The sequence below is a fragment of the Mastigoproctus giganteus genome, chromosome 3 (genome assembly GCF_048544385.1).
Source record: "Mastigoproctus giganteus isolate SK-2022 chromosome 3, ASM4854438v1, whole genome shotgun sequence".
Classification (NCBI taxonomy): Eukaryota; Metazoa; Arthropoda; class Arachnida; order Uropygi; family Thelyphonidae; genus Mastigoproctus; species Mastigoproctus giganteus.
Genome location: NC_143577.1, coordinates 106,663,907 through 106,686,254, shown reverse-complemented (window position 1 = coordinate 106,686,254; position 22,348 = coordinate 106,663,907). Strand labels below are relative to the sequence as shown.

The 22,348-nt window shown below is 35.8% G+C and overlaps 1 protein-coding gene across 3 annotated transcripts in view; it reads left to right on the top strand.

Annotated features, from left to right (window-relative positions):
• LOC150088207 (uncharacterized) overlaps nt 1–22,348 on the top strand; it is a 376,069-nt gene that overhangs the window by 121,544 nt on the left and 232,177 nt on the right. For 2 of the 3 annotated variants that reach the window (XM_090369384.1, XM_090369385.1), the window contains one exon: nt 11,910–12,015. In XM_090369384.1, the coding sequence (XP_090225510.1) occupies nt 11,910–12,015 (106 nt within the window). The remainder of the gene's footprint in view (nt 1–11,909; nt 12,016–22,348) is intronic. The other variant, XM_090369386.1, reaches the window with a different exon arrangement.

Sequence of the window (22,348 nt, the reverse complement as noted above, 5' to 3'; positions counted from 1 at the left end):
CAGATCAAGAGTATTACTCTCTCTGGTTGCCTCTCGAACATGCTGCTGCAGAAAACAATCATCCAATAAATCCACAAAAGTCTGACTAGTGTGTGAGTGACCAACCCACAAGTCCCAGTCAATATCTGGGAAGTTAAAATCCCCAATTATAAGACATTGTGATTTACTAGCCCACTCTATTTCTCTGTAAAATTGTTCAATGTATTCATTCTAGCCATTCGGCCTATAACACATTCCTACTCTTATTTTTGCTTTCGCAGTGCTTATGTCACACCAATCTGACTCAACAGTGCACTGTTCATCTTTATCAACTGGGTGCATTTCTTTTGATTTTATGTTTTTCTTAATTAACAGCATAACACCTCCTCCCTTCCTATCCTGTCTATCCTTTCTGTACACGTACTCCCCAAATTCCAGTTCTGCATTCGTTATATCTTGGTGACACCACGTCTCTGCTATCCCAACAATATCCGCCTTTGATGTCTTGACGAACACTTCAAATTCATCAAATTTATTTACTATACTTCTTGCATTGGTATACATGCAAGCATACATGCTCCTATTTCTAGTTACCCTAACACATCCCATATACCCACCTATTTCAGGATGACTGCCATCCATCCCCGAAACCCCCAAAACCCCTCGCTCCAGGTCGCTACTTATTTTTCACCTCTGCCTGCGGCTACTGTTAAACTGTTATTTCTTCTATCCCCCGAAGCTAGCAGTTTTCTGACCCACCTAACTGCCTCGATGGCATCAGCAAATATTCTTGCACCCTTTCTATTTAAGTATATCCTATCCCTGTAGAAGCAGTCTCTCCTGTTAGTATAGACCAGGCTGAAAAAAATTCTACCCCTTGAGCCTTGCACAGTCTTTCCAGGGCCGAATTGATCGACAAGGCTCTCATCATATACTCCCTCCTATCGTGTCTGGGCAGAATTGCAGACACTTTCAAATTCAACCCTAATTCCCAGCTTTTTTTCAACAGTGACCTGTACTTGTTAAGCAATTCTGCTGGTCTTCTACTCATAATATCATTAGTGCCAATGTGTACAACTATAACACCTTTTGTGCCCTTAAAAGATTATATCCGCTCTACAACATCATTAACCTTTGCCCCTGGCAGATATACCCTGGTCCTGTTCCACCTAACCTTTTTACAAAGCATGTTCCCCATTTCCCTGATAATAGAGTCACCAACAACTACTAGTTCCTGTGGGACCAGCGCATTCTGCCTTGGGGGTTGCCGCTGTGTTGTGCGGCGCCTCCGTAGCCAGGTGGGAAGGAGCAGCAGTGTGTAGCACACGCTTCTTGATTAGACCGGGGTTCGAGCCCGTCACCACTAAATACGGAGGATGCAGAAAGGTCAGGGAATGACCACCGCATATTCCCGGAGCAATGTTGCTAATGCTCCTAAAAAACCAAATAACAAACAAAACAAAATACTGTCAAAGGGTAAAAGGGAATTTAATTTGTTTTCATAAAGGTGACTACAATGTTCTTAGACATTTTTTTAAAAATTATTTTCATTTGGACAAACTAATGATGTTACCAACTAAAAATTCTAAATTTTACCAAGAGATGTTCATGGTATAAACTTAATGGATGCCAAATGAACTGATGAGACTAGTGGCAGAGAAGAAAAATGCATGAGATGATTATAAATTATCATGGGATGCACTAACTTACAGTAAGTATAAACTAGTCTGCAATCAAGTCATTAAAGATGGGGGAATTTCAGCAGGGGAAGACAGATTATGGCGAAGGCTTTGGCCAAGAATATGAAAAAAAGTAGCAAAAAATTCTATGCTTATGTTAACACTAGACAGAAAGGCAACCTGAATAGGATTATCATTAATTATACCATTCATATCTAGTGGACCTACGAATCACGTAGGTCCACTAGATATGAATGGCATAATTAATGATAATCCTATTCAGGTTGCTGACAGATTATAAAATATATACAAAAATATAAGTCAATAACAAAATATTTAAATAACATAAAATACTATTAAAGTAATGTTTTATGTTATATCAGAAAATTTATTTGAGACAGGACAGTTGACAGAATATTTGAGATATCAGCAAACAAAGTGGAAGAGAAATTGTTGAAGCCATAGTAAATGAGGTACCTTGGGCTGAAAGAATCTATCCAATTAAAAGGTGCAGCAAGACTGGTAAGCAAACCTTTGACCATTAATATGAGGGCATCCTTGAAGATTGGAGATGTGCAAGTGTCGCTCCTATTTGCAAAGAGGGATCAAAGGACAAAGTAAAGAATTACAGACCTGTAGATTTCACCTTTGCTCTGGGGAAAATAATAGTTAATGGTTAAAGAGCTATGGCAGTATCATCTTGACAGCAGTGTAGTTATATGAATATTACAGCATAAATTTTTTATGTCAGATCGTCTGATCAATCTGATTAGCTACTGTGATATAGTTACAAAAGAATGGATGCAAAAAATTATTTTGCCATCATAGCCTTAGATTTTAGTAAATCTTGGCTGTTAAACGAAAGACTGAAGTACAAATTGGAGCTATTTGTTAGTTTACTGCTGTGGATAAAGGGATGGTTGAGTGGCAGAAAATATAGGATGGTTATAAATGGACATTGCTCTTCTTGAGGTAAAGTTATTAGTGGAATCCCTCAGGTTTCAGTGCTGGGCCCTTTATTGCTCTCAATATTTATTAACAGTATTGTTGAAGTCATAAAAAGCTTAACCTGGCAGGTGGCATTCCAAAGCATACTAAACACAGTGGATCTGCAAATGACAGGTGCACAAATTATTATTTTTTTTAATTTCTAGAAAAGTTTTGAGTTTTTTGAATTCTGCTTGGAGATTATCGATATCTTATCTTTTCTGAGGAGATTGTAGTAATTATATTGTAACTTTATTTTTTTAATTTAAAAAAAAAAAATATATATATATATATAAAAATGCTATATCATTTATATCTTTTATTTTCAAAAAAAAAAAAAAAGAAAAAAAATGAATTCTGATGAAAATTAACAAAGTATGTAGACATTTATATGAACACGAGTCTCTTAGTATCATTACTTTTCTGTTTAAAAAGGCTGCTAATGCATAAAATTTCAAATGTGTACACTTAATATAAATCAGCAGAATACTTTTAAGAAAATTGAAAAAAGTGTGTGTGTAATGTTGTTTATCTGTGTGTATGCGTATTATTTATTTTCATTTTAAAATTAAAAAAATTTTTTTTTTCAAATTTGGTGAATCGTCTTTGGTGAATATTGTGTTTTGTGTTCTTGTCTTTAATTTATGCAAAAACAGTAACAATTGTTCAAAAACAACTCATGGAAACTGTAGATGTTTATTTAATTAGTGGAAGAGAAAAGCAAATAATGTGAATTACATAAGTTGGCACATAATTCGAAGCTTTATTTTAATGTTGGTGCCGCTCAAGTCCCATGCTAGTTATCTGGGCGGAGAATGCAGTTGGCTCTGTGGCTAACAGATACATGTGTTTAATCACTCTGCGGAAGCCACCATAAAAGTCATTTCAGAAACTATTGCAATAAAAGTTTGTTCATATTTAGGAAGCTATAAAAATTTCAGATTTTTAAGCATTAATTAAAGGGTAATGCTTGATTGCTATTTTGGAGCTACACCTGTCTGGTTTTGTGCTGCCACCACCAGGTTAATGTCTAAGTTTGCAGATGATATGAAGGTTGACAGTGTGGTTAATGACCGGATTCAAGGCATATTATTGCAGTAAGATCTAGAAAATTAGACCTTGCATTTATCAATGAATTCTCAGTTGCCCCTAGAGAACTTGAATATCTGGCGTCAAACATATAAACTTCAAATCTTGACTAATAAAACAAAACAAATTTTGCTAAAGGGCTTGATGTGAATAGACCACCTGTTATTAAGCTGAATGGAGAAATGATTAGGAGTACTCGGCAGCATAAATACTTAGAAATTTATTTTGATGACCGTCTTAATTTTAATTACCATGCAAAATATGTACTTCAGAAAATAAAATCCATGACTTATAAAATTATTAAGATTACCAGGAGTACTTTTGGTGTAAAGAAATCTTCCATTAAATTATACTACTCTTGTATATTTTTACCAATTGTGTGTTATGTGGCTGGGGCCTGGGGATACAGAATCGATAACTCCCTTGTTAAAAAATATCCTACCCAAGCACAAAGATTCTTTCTTCTCGCTGTAAGTAGAGCTTGTCGAACTCTCTCTACAGCTGCTTTGCTTTGCAGGTCCTCAGTCATCAACTGCCAATCCAATATGAAGTAATGTTACACATAGTTACACATAGGGAGTCTGGGTGTGAGGTTAGCCTGGGCAGACATTGCTCCTTAAAGCTCTTCAAACAGAGAAGTTTTTCCTGATTTATTTTCTGCTTTATTAGTTTAAATTGTCATATTAACTTATTTTCTAGAGTAGCTTTATATTCCTAGTTACGATACTTAGTTTAAAGTTTAACTTAGACAGAGATTTCGTAGATATTACTTAGTATCGGTAACGGTATCAAATCCACGTGTCACAAATTGAACGAGAGGTCTTTTAACCAAATTTAGTCGATTTATTAACCAATTGTTATATCAAATTATCTTCTATAAGTAGATTATAGACCTAATCAGGATCCTTAGTTTATTCTAAATTGAGATAGCGAGATTTCGAAGCTAATCAATACTTACGAGTCCGTAGAAATACCGTTCGTGAATTCCCGCCATTTTTACACGATAGCATAAGCTTAGTGTAGTAAAGTTCATAATATAATATTGTCAATTAATCAGTAAATCTATTAATCTTGATAAACTTTATTGTCAATTAAATTGTATTTTTAACTCTATAAATATATATAACGACTTAATCGTAACAAATAATTAATACATAACTATAGTGGTACACGTGATACGGAAGTTGTATAAAGGGAACACTAGATACCGAAAAAAAAAAAAAAAAAAAATATATATATATATATATATATATATATATAACATAACTGTTTTGGGATATAACTTAAGGATTTAATTTTTGTTTTAAATTTTATTGAATTAAATTGGAATCATGACTCTGACCAGAGCAGCAAAGCAAAAGGCTCAAGCTAATGGGAGTGCTGTGGTTCAGGGGAGAACTGAGGGGGGCAGTTGCCCTCTGAATCACAGTCTATTAAAATGCACTGTTTGCTTGATGTTTGCGGAGCAGTCGGGTACGGGACATGATACTGCCAAGGGGGATGTCTTTGTGTGTGCACGATGTAAGGAGTGCAAGGAAATCAGGCGACAACTCAGCGTTGTTATGGGCTTTAATGAGACCTTGAAGGACAGGGTGGATGCCCTCGAAGGAAATAAATTGAGGGGCCCATCAAGCTCTCAGCTGCCCACATCAACGCCAGAGCTTGCACTTGGTCATCAGGCAACACAGGGGCAGCCCCCTAGGCAGAATGCGCTGGTCCCACAGGAACTAGTAGTTGTTGGTGACTCTATTGTCAGGGAAACGGGGAACATGCTTTGTAAAAAGGATAGGTGGAATAGGACCAGGGTATGTCTGCCAGGGGCAAAGGTTGATGACGTTGTAGAGCGGATATCATCTTTTAAGGGCACAAAAGGTGATATAGTTGTACACGTTGGCACTAATGATATTAAGAGTAGGAGACCGGCGGAATTACTTAGCAAGTACAGGTCACTGTTGAAAAAAAGCCGTGAATTAGGGTTGAACTTGAAAGTGTCTGCAATTCTGCCCAGACACGATAGGAGGGAGTATATGATGAGAGCCTTGTCGATCAATTCGGCCCTGGAGGGATTGTGCAAGGCTCAAGGGGTAGAATTTTTTTCAGCCTGGACTGTACTTGTTAACAGGAGAGATTGCTTCTACAGGGATGGGATACACTTAAATAGAAAGGGTGCAAGAATTTTTGCTGATGCTGTCGAGGCAGTGTTAGGTGGGTCGGAAAACTGCTAGTTGGGGGGGATACAAGGACTAATAGATTAACAGTAGCCACTGGCAGAGGTGGAAGTGATTCTTGCACTGCTTCTATTCAAATGAGCAGAAGTCTGAAAAACAAGATGCAGGATATTTCAGAGACTGCTGGTAGTCATTGCGTTACAAGTAAACACATGGGTTGTGTTAGGGTAGCTAAGAATAGAAACAGGTGCATGTATACCTGCGTGTACACCAATGCTAGGAGTTTGGTAAATAAATTTGATGAATTTGAGGTATTGCTCAAAACATCAAAGGCAGATATTGTTGGGATATCAGAGACGTGGTGTCACACAGATATAAGTAATGCGGAACTGGAATTTGGGGAATACAATGTATATAGAAAGGATAGACAGGACAGGAGGGGAGGAGGGGTTATGCTATTAATTAAGAAACACATAAAGTCAAAGGAAGTGAAGCCAGTTGACATCGATGGACAGGGCAGTGTCGAGTCAGTTTGGTGTGACATAAGCATAGGGAAATCAAAATTGAGAGTAGGAGTGTGCTATAGGCCTAATGACTCTGATGAGTATAATAATATATTGTACAGGGAAATAGAGTGGGCCAGTAAATCAGAGAGTCTTATAATGGGGGATTTTAATTTCCCAGATATTGACTGGAATTTGTGGGTTGGTCACTCGCACACTAGCAAGGCTTTTGTGGATTTATTGGATGATTGTTTTCTACATCAGCATGTTCGTGAGGCAACAAGAGGGAGCAATACTCTTGATCTGATTATCAGTAGTGATTCTTCATGCATTAAGAACCTGCAGATAAATGAACCACTAGGTGGCAGTGATCACAGTGTGTTGAAGTGGGATTTACTCAAGGAGGTAACTACCATCAGAGGTAAAGGGAAGGGTTTTTGTTTTCGTAAAGGCGACTATGATGGTCTGAGACAGTATTTAATTTCTATACAGTGGGACCAACTGATGATGTTACCAACAGCAAACTCAAAATGGGAAGCATTCAAGGAACTAATCTTGGTGGCTACCAGGCTTTACATACCAACTAAGAAATATTGTTCAAGGTTTAGGCCTAAATGGATGTCAGATGGACTAATGAGACATGTGGCAGAGAAGAAAAATGCATGGGATACATACAAATTAATGGGTGACATGGAAGCCTATGATAGATATAAGTTGGTCTGTAACCAAGTCACAAAGGAGATTAGGCAGGCAAAGGCAGACTACGAAAAATCCTTGGCAAAGGATGCAAAGAAAAACAGAAAGGAGTTCTTTACATACTTGAACTCGAGAAGGAAAGGGATGAATCAGATTGGTCCACTGGATATTGATGGTTCAACAGTTGAGGATCCTGCTCAGGTGGCTAACAATCTAAACGAGTATTTTGCATCTACATTCACGCATGAGGAGTTATTCAGGAAGGAGAATGATGTAGGAAAAGTAAACATTGGCAGTGAGCTGGATGATTTTGTAATAACTGAGAGGAAAGTGGAGGAGAGATTGTTGAGGATAAACATAAAAAAGGCACCTGGGGTGGATGGGATCTATCCAGTTATATTAAAGGAGGCAGCAAAGGAAGTATGCAAACCCCTAGCCATAATTATGAGAGCTTCTTTGGACTCAGGGGAGGTACCCATAGACTGGAGATGTGCAAATGTAACCCCAATTCACAAAGGAGGATCAAAGGCTGACACAAGTAATTATAGACCTGTTAGTTTAACTTCTGTTCCAGGTAAATTAATGGAGGCACTGGTTAAAGAAGCACTGCAGGATCATCTAGACAAGAATTCAGTTATAGCTCAGACGCAGCATGGTTTTGTTAAGGGCAGGTCTTGCCTGACCAACTTGATTGGATACTATGATGTAGTCACAAAAGAACTGGATGCAGGGAATAACTTTGATATTATATATTTGGATCTTAGAAAGGCTTTTGATACTGTTGCACATGGAAGACTGCTGCACAAATTGGAGCAGTGTGGCATTGGAGGCAAATTGCTGCTATGGATAAGGGGATGGTTGAGTGGCAGAAGACAGAGAGTTGTAATCAATGGACACTGCTCAACGTGGACTAATGTTATTAGTGGAGTTCCTCAAGGTTCAGTGTTGGGTCCATTGTTGTTTTCGGTGTTTATGAATGATATTGATGATGGGATATCAAGTTTAATGTCTAAGTTTGCAGATGATACAAAGGTTGGCAGGGTCGTTAAGGACACTACTGACGCTATGCTGCTGCAACAGGATCTGGAAAGGTTGAACAGATGGGCTGAGAGGTGGCAAATGAAGTTTAACATTGACAAATGTAAAGTACTACATATGGGTAACAGTAACCCCAGAGCAATGTATCAACTCTGCGGTACTACACTGACAGTGGTGGAGAATGAAAAGGACCTGGGGGTAATTGTGCACGCAGATATGAAGTTCTCTGAGCAGTGCAGACGAGCTGCAAGAGTAGCTCATGGTGTCTTGTCAATGATATACAGGAATTTTTCTAGCAGGGATAAGGAGGTGATTATTCCCTTGTATAAGGCAATGGTTAGGCCACATCTTGAGTACTGTATACAGGTCTGGAGGCCTCATTTCAAGAAGGATGTAGAGCTGCTGGAACGGGTACAGAGAAGGGCAACAAGATTAGTAAATGGAACAAAGGGTTGCTCTTACGAAGAAAGGCTTAAGTTTTGCAAATTACAGAGTCTGGAGACTAGGCACCGGCGAGGTGATCTGATAGAGGTGTGTAAGGCTTTGAATGGTTTGAGCATGCTCAATGCCAATGGGATTCTTCATCTTTCTCAGAATAATCACCTCAGAGGGCATAAATTCAAATTGAGGAAGGACGGATGTCGGATAGATGTGCGGAAATTTGCCTTTGGCCAGCGGGTGGTTGGTTGGTGGAACCGACTTCCATCAATTGTTGTTGAAGTTGATAGCCTAAACAAATTTAAAGCTCAACTGGACAGGTATTTCGAACGAACGGAGGGGTGAAATGGGAGAGGGTTTTTTTTTTTTTTTTTTGGCTGATGCTGAATAAGCTTGCTTTCTTGCATCATATGCCTCTGCTAATACTACACTATCTTTTATATTGTAGAAGAAAAAATGTTCCTGCGATTGTAAATGGTATAACATATAATACTGACTTGCAAGAAAATGTAGACATTAAAAGAATGAGAAATGAATGTTGTAGAGCATGGCAAGATACCTGGTCTACCTCTACTTTGGGTAGGGAGACCTTTAAGTTTTTTCCTGAGGTTGTTGATTACGACAAGAAAATGGACTGGTTCAATCCTGGTTTATACGTTACGTTTTTATATACCGGTCATAGAAGTCTTAACTTTAAATTGTTCTCACTAGGATTAAGTAACACTCCTCTCTGTAGTTGTGGTGCTCAAAAAACTGTTGAGCACCTCGTCTTTCGTTGCCCCCTGTACGATGAATTAAGACAGGACTTTCAACTTCTCACAAATGTGACTGTTCTGAACTGCCAAGATTGGTTAACTGTTCTGAATATTATACTGCCTTCTCCACCTATGCAGAGAAATTGTTTAAACGGAGGAAAAGAATTCTTGCTCCTGAGGTTCAGTAAAATGCTAGACTGTTTCTTTGGATTACTCTTACCTGATGTATTGATCAGTCTGCTGGACTCCTAAGCCCAGTATTTATTTATGTACCATCATTGTATATAATCTTTTTATGTACCATCATTGTATATAGTCTTTTATGTATAATTAATCATTATAAATTGTACACAATAATATACATTGTACACAATGTATAGATTACTTTCAGCGGCGAATAGGGGAAACCCTGGAGCCCGCCAAAAAAATAATAAAATACTTTGACTTGACTTGACTTGCCCCTTCAAGTCTATCTGTCAGCACCAATCTATATGATAATTTGCTTATGTCCTTCGTCCTGAGCACTCTTTGAATTGAATATCTCAGACTAAACAAGCTTTTGACCTGATTCCTTTCACAATTGGTTTTATTTAGCAGTAAAATTGACAGAAAGAGAGAAAAAAAAAAAACTCCCCCAGTTTGCAGTAAAATCTTCCCACCGATTTTTATTTTTTGACAGTTTCTGTAATGGAATTGTTGAGCAAAAGTTTTCTACAGTTTTGGTGAAATATTTGCCATGGATACAAAAAAATAATTATAATTTTTTTTTAAAGGAAGATTAGTTGTATATGTAAAAAAAATGATCAGATTGTATTTTTAGTAATATTTTAAAATATATTTTATTTCCCCTAGTCTTTCCTGCCAACACCTTAGCTAGTAAAGGGAGCCAAGGAAGAGGTTTTTGACATTAATACTATTTGATATTTTGATATTAATATTTACCTCTTCTCTGAAACAGTTTTCTTGAAATATTTGCCATGGGTATTCTAGTCCCAGAATAATATACCAATGAGTGGTACCACACTCAAGGTGGTGGAGAGCAAAAGATTTCTACAGGTAATTGTTCAGTTTGACATGAAGTTTCCTGAGCAGTGTAGACAGGCTGCTGAGATGGGTTTTGTTTTGTCACTAATGTACAGGAATTTTGCCTGCAGGGACAAGGAGATGATTATCCCATTGTATATCATTAGTTAGGCTACATGTTGAGTACTGTATACAGGTCTGTAACCTCATTTTAAGAAGCTTGTGGATCTCTTGGAACGGGTGCAAAGAACTAATAGATTAGTCAAGGACACAAAAGGGTACTCGTACCACAAAAGACTTCAGTTCTGCCAATTATGATGCTTAGAAACGGGGCACCTGCAAGGAGACCTGATTGAAGGCTTTAAGGGATTGTCTGAACTAAATGCTGATGACATCTTTACTCTTTCTCTGATAACACACATAATGGGACATAAATTGGAAAAGGATGGTTGCAGGATAGATGTGCAAAAATTTAGTTTCAGTTGGAGAGTAAATACTGTAATTGTTGAAATGGACTACCATCTGGTGACATGGAAATGGATAGGTTAAATAAATTTAAAAGGATGAATTAAAAAATATATATATATTGGCAGGGATTGGACTGTTGGAGCGAATAGTGTTTTTTTTTTTTTTTTTTTTTGTGATGTATGAACTTGATTCCTTACATTATTTGCAACTACTGTACTAATAAATATGCGGATCCTATGCCCAGACAGTTGGTTTTCCAAACAACCATTGTCTGTAGCACATTCTAGTGGTTTCTGATTTTTGAAGATTTTGTGTTTATTTCCTGTTGCTATATAATTTTAAATGAGTTTTTCACACAGTGCTGAATTATTTGGTCTCAGGAAGAGGTTCCATCTTGTAAAGAAACTAGCCCATGAACAAATGCATTTATTGACATATTACAGAATCAAACACCTTTGACATGTCTCAAATTAGAGATGTGAACAGTGCATTGACCACTCAGTCAAAATATCCCATGTGAATAAATCGGTGATGCCTCTTAGATAGTTTCTTCTGGGGATACTGTCCTTGTGTCTCATGCTTTCTGTTGGTGTTTTCTTTGTGGAAGTACTTTAGTGACAGATTATCTTGCTTGAAATTGATTGAATATAAACTTGTAGTTTTTTTTTTTTTTTTTGTGTTCTTGTTGAAATTCTTGTTGCCATAAATTAAGGGCTGAGCTTTGTTCATTTACCATATTAATATTCTTTATCACATGCTCTTCTTGATGATATTGAAGTTTTCCTTTTTTCTACTACTTAATATATTCTTAACTTTTTAAAAGAAAAATGGATATTTCAATGATTGATGGGGGCCATGATACAGTTTTCCTATAGCTATGTATCACAAGCCTTTGTAATTTGTATGTTGCAACTGGTGTAATTTTAAGTGTAGCTTAACGGTGAGTGTAATTTAAAAGAAAGTGTAATTGCATTGTACTTAACTGTTATTGAATAAAATAAGTTGTTTAATTATTAAATTTGATTAAGATTGTTCAATTTGTCCCTTAAGAAATAATACTGCTTTTCTTTATTTTCATATATGTAGAGCAGTCTCAGTGGCCATAAAAACATCATTGGATTTGTAGATTCTAAAATCAATCATGTTGGAAATGGTGTTTATGAAGTGCTTATGCTGATGCATTTTTATAGGGGTAAGTTGTTTAATTTATCTCTTATTCTCTTTCTCTCTCTCTCTCTGATAATTGAATAAATGTTTTGAGTGGTTGAGGAAAAAACCTTTTCAAGGAGTAGAATGTTTGCTCTTTTGCTTTTCTTGGTTTTATACAGATATTAAACTGGAAAGTTTAATGAACTATAATATAGTTTTCACATGCATTGTAGTAAATGAAAAATTACTGCTCTTCATAATGTTTTATGGCATTACAGTAAACCCTCACTAATCAGTAGTAATTGGGGGAGAGGTCATCTGGATTACACGAGAATCTGGATTGGTAAAGCCAAAGATAGCCCTAAAATACAAAAAAAAAAAAAAAAAACTTAGAATACAAATAAATGGAAAATTTAATGATATAGGTAGTGCTGATGAAAATAAATAAAACAAAATCACTCTAGAGTCTTTATTTAAAACCTGTAAAAAGACAATTGTTTTTATGTTGCTAATTATCTTGTCTTTTTGTACATTTATCAGGTGGCACTGGTGGCACACCAACGCAACTTGATTGTTGCTAGTACCACTTAAATGCAGCTTCTTCCAGCAACACTTTTGGCTTTTTTAATGTCTCTCTCTCTTTAATACACTGCTTCTATCACTTCTCTTATCGAATTTTAAAGGAAATGTCTTTATAGATTCATTTTGTTCACCACAGCCTCTTGGCCAATACCAAATTCTTCAGCAATTTTATTTATTTTTTCCAGGAACACCATTTTCAGGTTAATGATATTTAAAGTGTTTTCTTTTTATTTCACTTTTTAATTTTTTAGAATCCATAATTATATAAAATACGTTAACTTATGTACATATATATGTATAAAGAAGTACGCAAATGAAGCGATATAAAGCAGTAGCATCTGTCTGACTCAGATGCTATTGCTTTATAGCTCCGAGTCAACAACAATACTGAACAACACGCAAGACAATGTAATGTGTTCCAGCTCTCTCTGCACAGTCTGCATCAGCGTGCAGTGAGAGTTACTCATCTGCCTTCTTAAATCCCATGTGTCTTTCAAAGTGCTCAACTGTGAACAGAATTTTTCATGTTTCGATCTGGATTATCCAACATCCAGATTAACTGTAACTGGATTAGCGAGGGCTTACTGGAATTATATGCCAAAGTTCTTATATTATTATTTCTTCTGGGAACATACCTATGCCTGCTCTTGAGATCATCACAGATAGAATGTAATTCAGCTATTCCCACAGGTGATTAAGAGGGTGAAATGGGTTAACTACAGACCTTTAAGTTTGACTTCTTTGCAAGGGAAACTAACGGTGTCATTAGTTAAAGAAGTAATGCAGAAGTATCTCATTGGGAATTAAAGGGAGATCATGCATGATCATTCTGATTAGATATTATGAGATTGTCATAAAGGAACTGGATTCACAGAATAATTTTTTTGAAAAATTATTATTCACAGAATAATTTTTTTGAAAAATTTTACTTGGATTTTGGTAAAGCTTTCGATCCAGTTTTTTGAATGTTTTTAAACAGCAGTGTGTGCCATTAGTGGCAAGTTACTACTATGAATAAAGAGATGGTTAAGTGGTAGGATGCAGAATAGTTATAAAGATCCAATGCCCTGCATAGTTAGAGTACCTTACTGCTTTCAATGTTTATTAGTGATATTAATGTAAGTATTTCAAGTTTAATGTTTGTTTACTGATAATACAGTAGTGGGCATGCTGATCAGGGTATGCTAATTCAGCAAGATCTAGTCGAACTAGTTTTATCGGCTGAAAAATAACAATTGAGATTTAACATTGATAAATGCAAGATGCTGTATTTGAGTAGCATACTTCATATATATGTATACCTGTCTCATCTCACAGTGGCACCAGGACTATTTGTCCAGCTCCACCAATTATCATAGCCTCCAATATGGGCAAATACCACCCAATGCCCATCCCTGATACAAGGAGTCAACCCTGGATCTACTTCTAAGTTAGTGCTAAAATAGCACCAGGAAATCCCGCACCCACCAGTGATCGAGGAAAACTGGCAGGTGATGCAAAATCCCCCTCCCAGGTCGCCCACACCTGAGAGCCCACAAAAAATAAAAAAAATAAAAATTAATAATAATAAATACATAAATAAAAAAAAAAAAAAAATCAGATGCCAGCAATCCTGCTTATCAATTGCAATGTGCACATTTTAGCCAGTATGCAGAGAGAGCCAGCAAAAAAAAAAAAAAAAAAAGTCATATCGCGTGGAATATAAATCCAAACTGAGGATACATGATATCCTGCCTACAGTTAAACTGAAACTGCAGGCCAGCAAAAAAATAAATAAAATAAAATAATAAATAAATAAATAAATAAAATTTACTGCACCGCAAGACCAGAAGTTGACATTACAAGGAAAGACATCTGTCTCCACTTATTAAAGACCAATCTTGCAAGGCATTAAAATACAGGTAGTTTTCGCTTTTAGTTTCTAGGTTTAAGAGTTTTTTTTTTTTTTTTTCCCTTTCAAGTATCAACAAAATCAAAAATGCGAACATTAATTGCAAAAAATGAATGTTAAACATTCATAAATATTGCATTTCAAATCGTGCATGTAGCTATACAATATAATACAGTATACCCTGCTTTACAATATTAATTCGTTCCAGAGACACCACCAAATACGGAGGATGCGAAAAGGTCAGGTAATGACCACTACATATCCCCAGAGCAATATGGCCTTAGTTGCTAATGCTCCTAAAAACCAAATAACAAACAAACCGTTCCAGAGACACCATCGTATCGTGAAAATATCATATCATCATCATCAGCCATTTTCAATCCACTGCAGGATGAAGGCCTCTCCAGCAACTTTCCAGTTCCTTCTGTTTTGAGCACTGGCCATCCATTTACTACCCAAAAACTCATGAATTTCATCTATCCATCTCTGCCTTTGTCTTCCAGGTTTTCTTCTAGCTCCTCTTGGGTACCATTCTGTTATTTTCTTAGTCCCTCTGTCATCATGTCTTCGAGCTATGTGTCCTGCCCAAGACCATTTTAGTTTTTTTAGTTTTGATAAGAACGTCCTTTACTTGAGTTTGCTGCCTAATCCATGTGTTTCTCTTCTTATCTAACAGTCTGATTCCCAATATAATTTGTTCCATTCTTCGCTGTGTAGTTCTCAGCTTCTCTTCCATTCTTCCATTCTTTTGGTGAGTGCCCAAGTTTCACTTCCATAAGTCATGGTGGGGAGTATACATTGATTCATTACTTTACGTTTCAGACAAACTGGGATATTGCTCTTCAGTATGTGACTATATTTCCTGAATGCTATCCATCCAAAATTTATTCTTCTCTTGACTTCCAGCCATTTATCATTATTACAGCTAATAACTTGTCCCAGATAAGTATATGACTCCACTTTTCAAATACTGCTCCTTCAATCATTATTTTCCTTTCCGTGGCATACTTGTTCATCATTACTTTTGTTTTAGCCATATTCATCTTTAGTCCAAATTCCTTACTAACTATGCATAACTGATTAAGATTTTCCTCTAATTCTTTGGGATCGTGGCTTAACCACAATGTCATCTGCAAATTGTAAATGGTTTAGGTACTCTCCGTTCACATTGACTGCTTTCTGCGACTAGTCTAATCTTCTGAAAGCTTCCTCAAGGGCAGCAGTAAACAGCTTCGGAGACATTGTGTCTCCTTGTCGAACTCCTTTCTCGATTTTAAATTTGCTACTGTCTTTGTCTAGTCTAATAAAGGAGGTAGCACTCTCATATATTTTCTTCAAAATCATAATATATGGGGTATCTATGCCTTGTCTTTCCAGTGCCCAAAACATTGCCTTATGCTGTATGGAGTCAAATGCCTTTTTTATAATCCACAAATGCCAGGCATAATAGTGTTTTATATTCATTTGCTTTCTCCATTAGCTGTGATATTACGTGAAGGTGATCCATAGTTGAGAATCCTGTCCTAAAGCCAGCTTGCTCTTTCGGTTTATTCTCATCAAGTATTCTTTCTAATCTGTTAGTAATGACCCTTGTGAACAACTTGTAAATGTGGGATAACAAGCTAATTGGTCTATAATTTCCAATTTCTGATTTATCTCCTTTCTTATGCAGCAAAACTGATTGCATTATTCCACTGCTTAGGCGTCACACCTTTTCTAATGCACTTTGTGAAGAGCCTTGCCAGTTTTTGTGTTATGTCTCTTCCTCCCAATTTTAACAACTCTACAGTAACTTAATCTTCCCCCGGGGCTTTCCGATTCTTCATTTTCTTCAATGCATGTTCTACCTCATCAGGAAGAATATCGGGTATGTCGTATGTGTTGCTACTTTGCAATCCATGTTCCCCACTGCTGGTATCATTCCCTCGCTCCTTGTATAATTCTCTATAGTAGTCTTCTGCTATTTGAATTATGCCTTCTCTGCTGTTTATAAAATATCATAAATATTATAAAATATTTTTAACAGAATGGTTAAATAACCATTCTGTTATATAATAAAATATTATTATTTTATTTTATTATAAATTAATATAAAATAATAAAATAGTTTATAAAATATCATAAAATATCAAAATATTATTAAATATCATAATGTGAACCCAATAACACATTGTTTTTTGGTAATTGTTCCACGACCTCTGAAGTTAAAATTTTCGCTAGTTAACTCTAAAAGGTCGTTTTTATGGTGTAAATTGTATTAGTTACCAATTCAAATCATTAAATGCACTACATTTTCATTGTTATCGTATGTTCTTTTATAAGAACCAATTTTGAATGGCTTTGTGATATTTTTCTAAAGCACATTTCTGGAGGTCACGACCACAAAACAATAAAAACGATTTTCACTTTCCGGTTTATTGGGCTTTTCTGTTAGTGCAATCAATTATAAACAGGTACTAAACTCAATGTTATTGCATTTGTGAAAATGCCAATAGCTGGAATTGTGTGGTTTTTTTTTTATGTTTTATGGTGAAATGTGTTTCCCCTTTACTGAAATCTTCAATCGTATAAAAAACATGAATAAATTTCCAGAATCTTCTATTCATTTTTTTTTTTTTTTTTAAATGCTTCTTTAACTTGTACTCCGCGCAAATTGTCTTGGTTGCAATTTGTGCATTCTGTTAAAAAAATGCTTATACATGCTATGAAATTTAAAAATAAAAGAGAAGATTATCTTGGAAATAAATGCCTCATGAAGCATTTCTGAAGAAGACGACTCCTTGTGCAACAAACCAACAAGTGCTGAGCCAATAATGAGTGATCAACGAGTATGCATTTAGTCTGATGATGATGAAGAATAAACATTCTTTGTAAGTCATAAATAATTTCTTTATTATTATAATTTGCTTGATTTTACAGACTTTTAATTTCTTTGGATGAATCAGTCATTGTTTAAACATTAATTAGCTAACTAATTTCATTATTGATAACGTAACCCCCATTTTTAACAAAGTCGGGAACTACCTGTACCTTCTATTTTCAAGGTATAATTTTTCATTACCAGGACTTAACTCAGCAATAGTATTTCTTAAATTTTGTCTTAGATAGTATGAACCAGAGCTGTAATGCTCAATACGTTCTATGTTGATATCAATATTTGTAAAATAATAAGAGAAGTTTACCTCAGTAGAGTAAAAAAATGTGTTCAACGTACTACATTGAGGTAAACTTCTCTTATTATTTTTACAAATATTAAATTTTGTCTGTATTGCTCATAAATAATGCATTAATACAGTATATGATCCTAGGTTTCAACACAAGTACAGTAGCAAAAAGGGTCAGGTTTTAACCCAAAACGATGAAGCTTGTAATTAAAAGATCCGTGTCTTGTCATAAAATATGGGGTTTCCATTTCTGGAAACAACCAGGTGTTTTTTTTTTTTTTTTTTCTTATCACAAACAAAGTTAACATCTGGAAAAAACAAATGGGTTACCTGACCAGTCTCACTACTGTACCATCTGGTCTGCCACTGATCCATCAAAGCAGTCATTATCAATTTCTTAGCCTTATTTTACAATTTTACAGGCTTAGTTATATCTAAATTATTAGTAATACCCATAAAAGTAAATTCAACCCCCTTTCTCCAAAAGTAACAAAAAACTCTGTATGCAACATAGAGATCTAGTGGCATACAACCAGATATAACCTAAGCAGCATTAGTGGAAACAGTTCTACACATTTCAAACAAAGATAGTATCATTTTCCTTTGTATAGACAATAATTTCTGTCTGAATTTCACAGTGAATAATCTTGGATATCAAACATTAGCTCCATACATGCCTCATAGAATAATACAAGCATCTTCTTACTCAAACCCCATTCCTTTCTACTAATCCTAATAATAGACGAGGAAAAGTTTTTAATATTTTCACCTAGATACTCTAAATGCTGCATAAAAATCAATTTACTCTCAATTAATATTCCTAGATGTTTTATTGTCTTAACCATAGGGATTTGTTTCCCTTCAATTAATACCCTCGGAGGCCTTCTACTACTAATCTAATCTGCCTTTACATGACATCATTACAGTTTTACTAATAGATATCTTTAACATATGATCTGATGCCCAACATACCAGATTATCCATTACAGTAGCTGCCTTAATCTATAAATCCTACCTTGACACACCAGTAAAGCCCAGCACTAAATCATCCACATATGCAGTTTTATGGCATTGCATATTTTTTTTTGTAACTATAAATTCAATACCATGTTCCAGAAGGTTGGCCCCAAAACAGACCCCTGGGGACAACATCTTGAAACATTCTTCAAATACACCAAATGCTGAGATCTTGCCAAAATCTTCCTGCCGTGCAAATAATTTGACAAACATTTATATAACAATTGAGGACACTTCAACAAACACAAAGAATAAAGTATGATTTCATGCCAGACATTATCAAAAGCTCTTTCAAAGTCTATATAAATAACTGATACATATTTACTATTAGAAGAGCCAACATAGTCTACAAAGTCCTTTAGTGCACCTTCAACGGAACATTTTCGTTTAAAACCATATTGATATGGTATTGTATAATTACACTTAATAAACCAGTCATTATTTAATCTGAGATGTAATAATCTTTCAAAAATTTTAGATATATTTGGAAGTAACGAGATAGGCCTGTATGCTCTAGGTTCTTACAAACCTTTGCCAGGTTTAGGTATCAACTTTAGCAAGGCAACCTTCCAATATCCAGGAAAGCTACCAGCTAAATAACATTTATTAAAAATCTCCTGCATTAGATGTGGATAAACCTTAACCATTTTGAGTATTACATTATTTTCCACAAGATCAATACCTGGAGTTTTATTGATGTTTACACCCAAGCAAACTTCTCTAAGATCATTAACTGTAAATAAAGTATCCCTATCTGAACCAACGTAATCACAATTACCATTCCTTATATGCAGTTGATTTACACTATCATCCCCCTGCATCATCATCTGGAAATAAATAGTTAACTATACCAGCAACTGTTGTCTCCCATTCACTTGTTTTGTAACTACCTGACTTAATAGTAGATAACAGGGGGCTGATTTGCATCTTATTCGTTACTAACTTATATACAAGGCCCCAGAGATCAGAGTTACCTTCCCCCCTGAGACCAAGGTTTTCCATGATTCAATTTTACTTTTTAGTATTAATTTATGATAAACTCCCCTCTTAATTTTATAGATTTCTTTATAATACATGGCTTCCTGCAATCCCCATGACCTATGATGCTGAAAAGCCTTCCTGGCTGAAAATACTTCTCTACGCTTAATACTTAACTGTTCATTCCATTAAGGAACCAACTTCTTTATTCCCCTCCTCTTTTTTTTTTTAATTGAAAAATACAGCACCCCGTAAATTATGTTCTGAATGTAGAATGCAAATTCCTCTGCATTCATGTTAGACACATTTATATTTATCTGATCCAAATTTCCCTTTCACCAAGTTCCAAAACTTGTTCCAATTAATACTTTTATACCTAAACCTTATAATTTCATTATTCTGTGAACAGGAATAAGTCTGTGTCCACTGTAAGTTGAAATTTGATGGATCTCTGATCACTAGTTGTAAAGTCCAGCTCAACAATCCAATTTATAATTCTTTGCGATAAAGCATAGTTTGCAAATGTTATATCAATGTTAGATTAACCAAGGAGATTATCAAAAGCGTATAATTCACCACGCTTATTCAGGTCATGAGCCATAATGAACTCTTCTACACTCCCTCCTCTGGTATTACTATTGTGACAATGTCACAGAGGGGATTTAGCATTTATATCCATGGTGAGCAATGGCGCCTCCATAGCCAGGTGGGCAGGAGTAGCAGTGCGTAGCACACGCTTCCTGATTAGACCAGGGTTCGAGCCCGTGACCACCAAATACGGAGGATGCGGAAAGGTCAGGGAATGATCACCGCATATCCCCAGACCGGATAAAGGGTAAGGATTGGTGTCGGGAAGGGCATCCGGCCGTAAAAAGATTTCATGCCAAAACAGTAAAAACACTGACCTCATATATAATGGGAAAAAGGCGAGGACAAAAAAAAAAATCCATGGTGAGCAATTCATTTTCCCTTCCAACCATTCTCATAACTAATTCCAAGTATTCCAATGACACCTCTATATCTGTGTTAGGTGAACTGTTACTAATCTGCGTACTGTTACTAAATAAAATTTTATGTATGAAGTACATACATGTACACACGTAGCTGTTTCATTGCAAAGTCCATCTATCTTAACCACATTAATATCTTTATTCAGTACAACAACTGCAGGTTTAATTCCAGTGACATGTACAACTTGACTTTCCATAGGGAAGCCAGGTACTTTATACTGTCCATTTTTGTGAAAAATGGACAGTATATATACTGTCCATCTATATTTCATCTATAAAGCACATCTATATTTTTGTGAAATAATACAACTCTAGGTTGATCTAAAACACTACGGGATCTCTGAGTATTCTGCTGCAAAAATTGCAACCCAACATGAGCTGGAGTTTATTCACAATTAACCAAATTAAATTGGGATTGATTATCCATAATTTTCTCTTGCCCTAGCTAGTTCCAATGCTCTCTGAAACTCTGGACATGCAGTATCCCTAACAGAATGCTCGAAAGACCGCCCCTTCCTCTCCTCTTACAAGTCGCACAAAGTGGAGACATCCCTGTTTTTACAATCTGTGTACATGTGCCCACCCTCTGCACAGTGTCCACAAGATATTACCTTATGTGAACAGTACTGTACAGAGTGGCCAAATCCTAGGCATTTAAAACACTTAATTACAATAGTAAACCACCTAAACTTATATGAACTGCAACCCAGAAATATCCTGTCACAGCTCATTAAGCTTGTTAACATTTCCGGGGGTAAACTAACAACCCAATTTGTAGATTTCACTTTATTTCCAGTACTAAACTTAATCTTTACATTGTCCTTTACTTCTTCCTCTTCAAAACCATAATCTTTAAGGTTTTTATGGTATAAGTCCATGATAAGCTTCCCTTGGGAAGTTTATTATGGACTTATGCCATAAAAACTTAGAGTATCTTCTTTTGGAATATCATAAATGAATATAGCTGGATCGGTCAGTCTTGGCATATCACATTTAATTCCCTTAGCAATTACAGTTTTTGAGTGTTTAATTTTCTCTAAATCTAAATCCCTTTGAGTCTCCACTAAACTACCATTATTCCGTATACTTCTTAAGTTCCTGATCTTAATATCACTGAACTCCTGTTTAAGTGTATTGACTACAGTGTCTTATTTCCTGACTTGATTTTACTTCAGATCCATCTCCTGGCCTCAGTATAATCTTATGCTGCTTTTTATTCCTAAGAGTTTTATTCCCCCTCTTAGATTTCCTGTCAATGTTAACTTCAGCATCCCCCCCACCTAAATACCTATCATTATAAATATCCTGTTCATAATCAACTGGCTGTTTACTTGGACTTAGTTCGCATAAGTTTCATTTCAATACATAGGTAGGGATTAGCCCTTTATAATCTCATCAAACAAGCTTGCCCTTGTTTGCATTTCTTCTTAGTTTTTATCCTTTCATTGTCTATAAGCAATGCTGTTGTAATGATTTCTATGTCTACCCATATATCGAGTATGAAGTTTGATGCTGCCTTTGTCACTTTATTAACCTCATGAGTTGTATAATCCACTACTTGCTTCTTCAATTTGGTAACTTAACTCGTAAATGGTGGAGATGTCTCCATATCTTTCTCGCTGCTCATGTATGCTGCTTACAGTAATATCAGATTCCCTCACATTTGTCTCAGTACTTTTTCTTCTACACATCTCAAAGAAACTGTCCATATCCAATGCAAGATCATCACCTCCA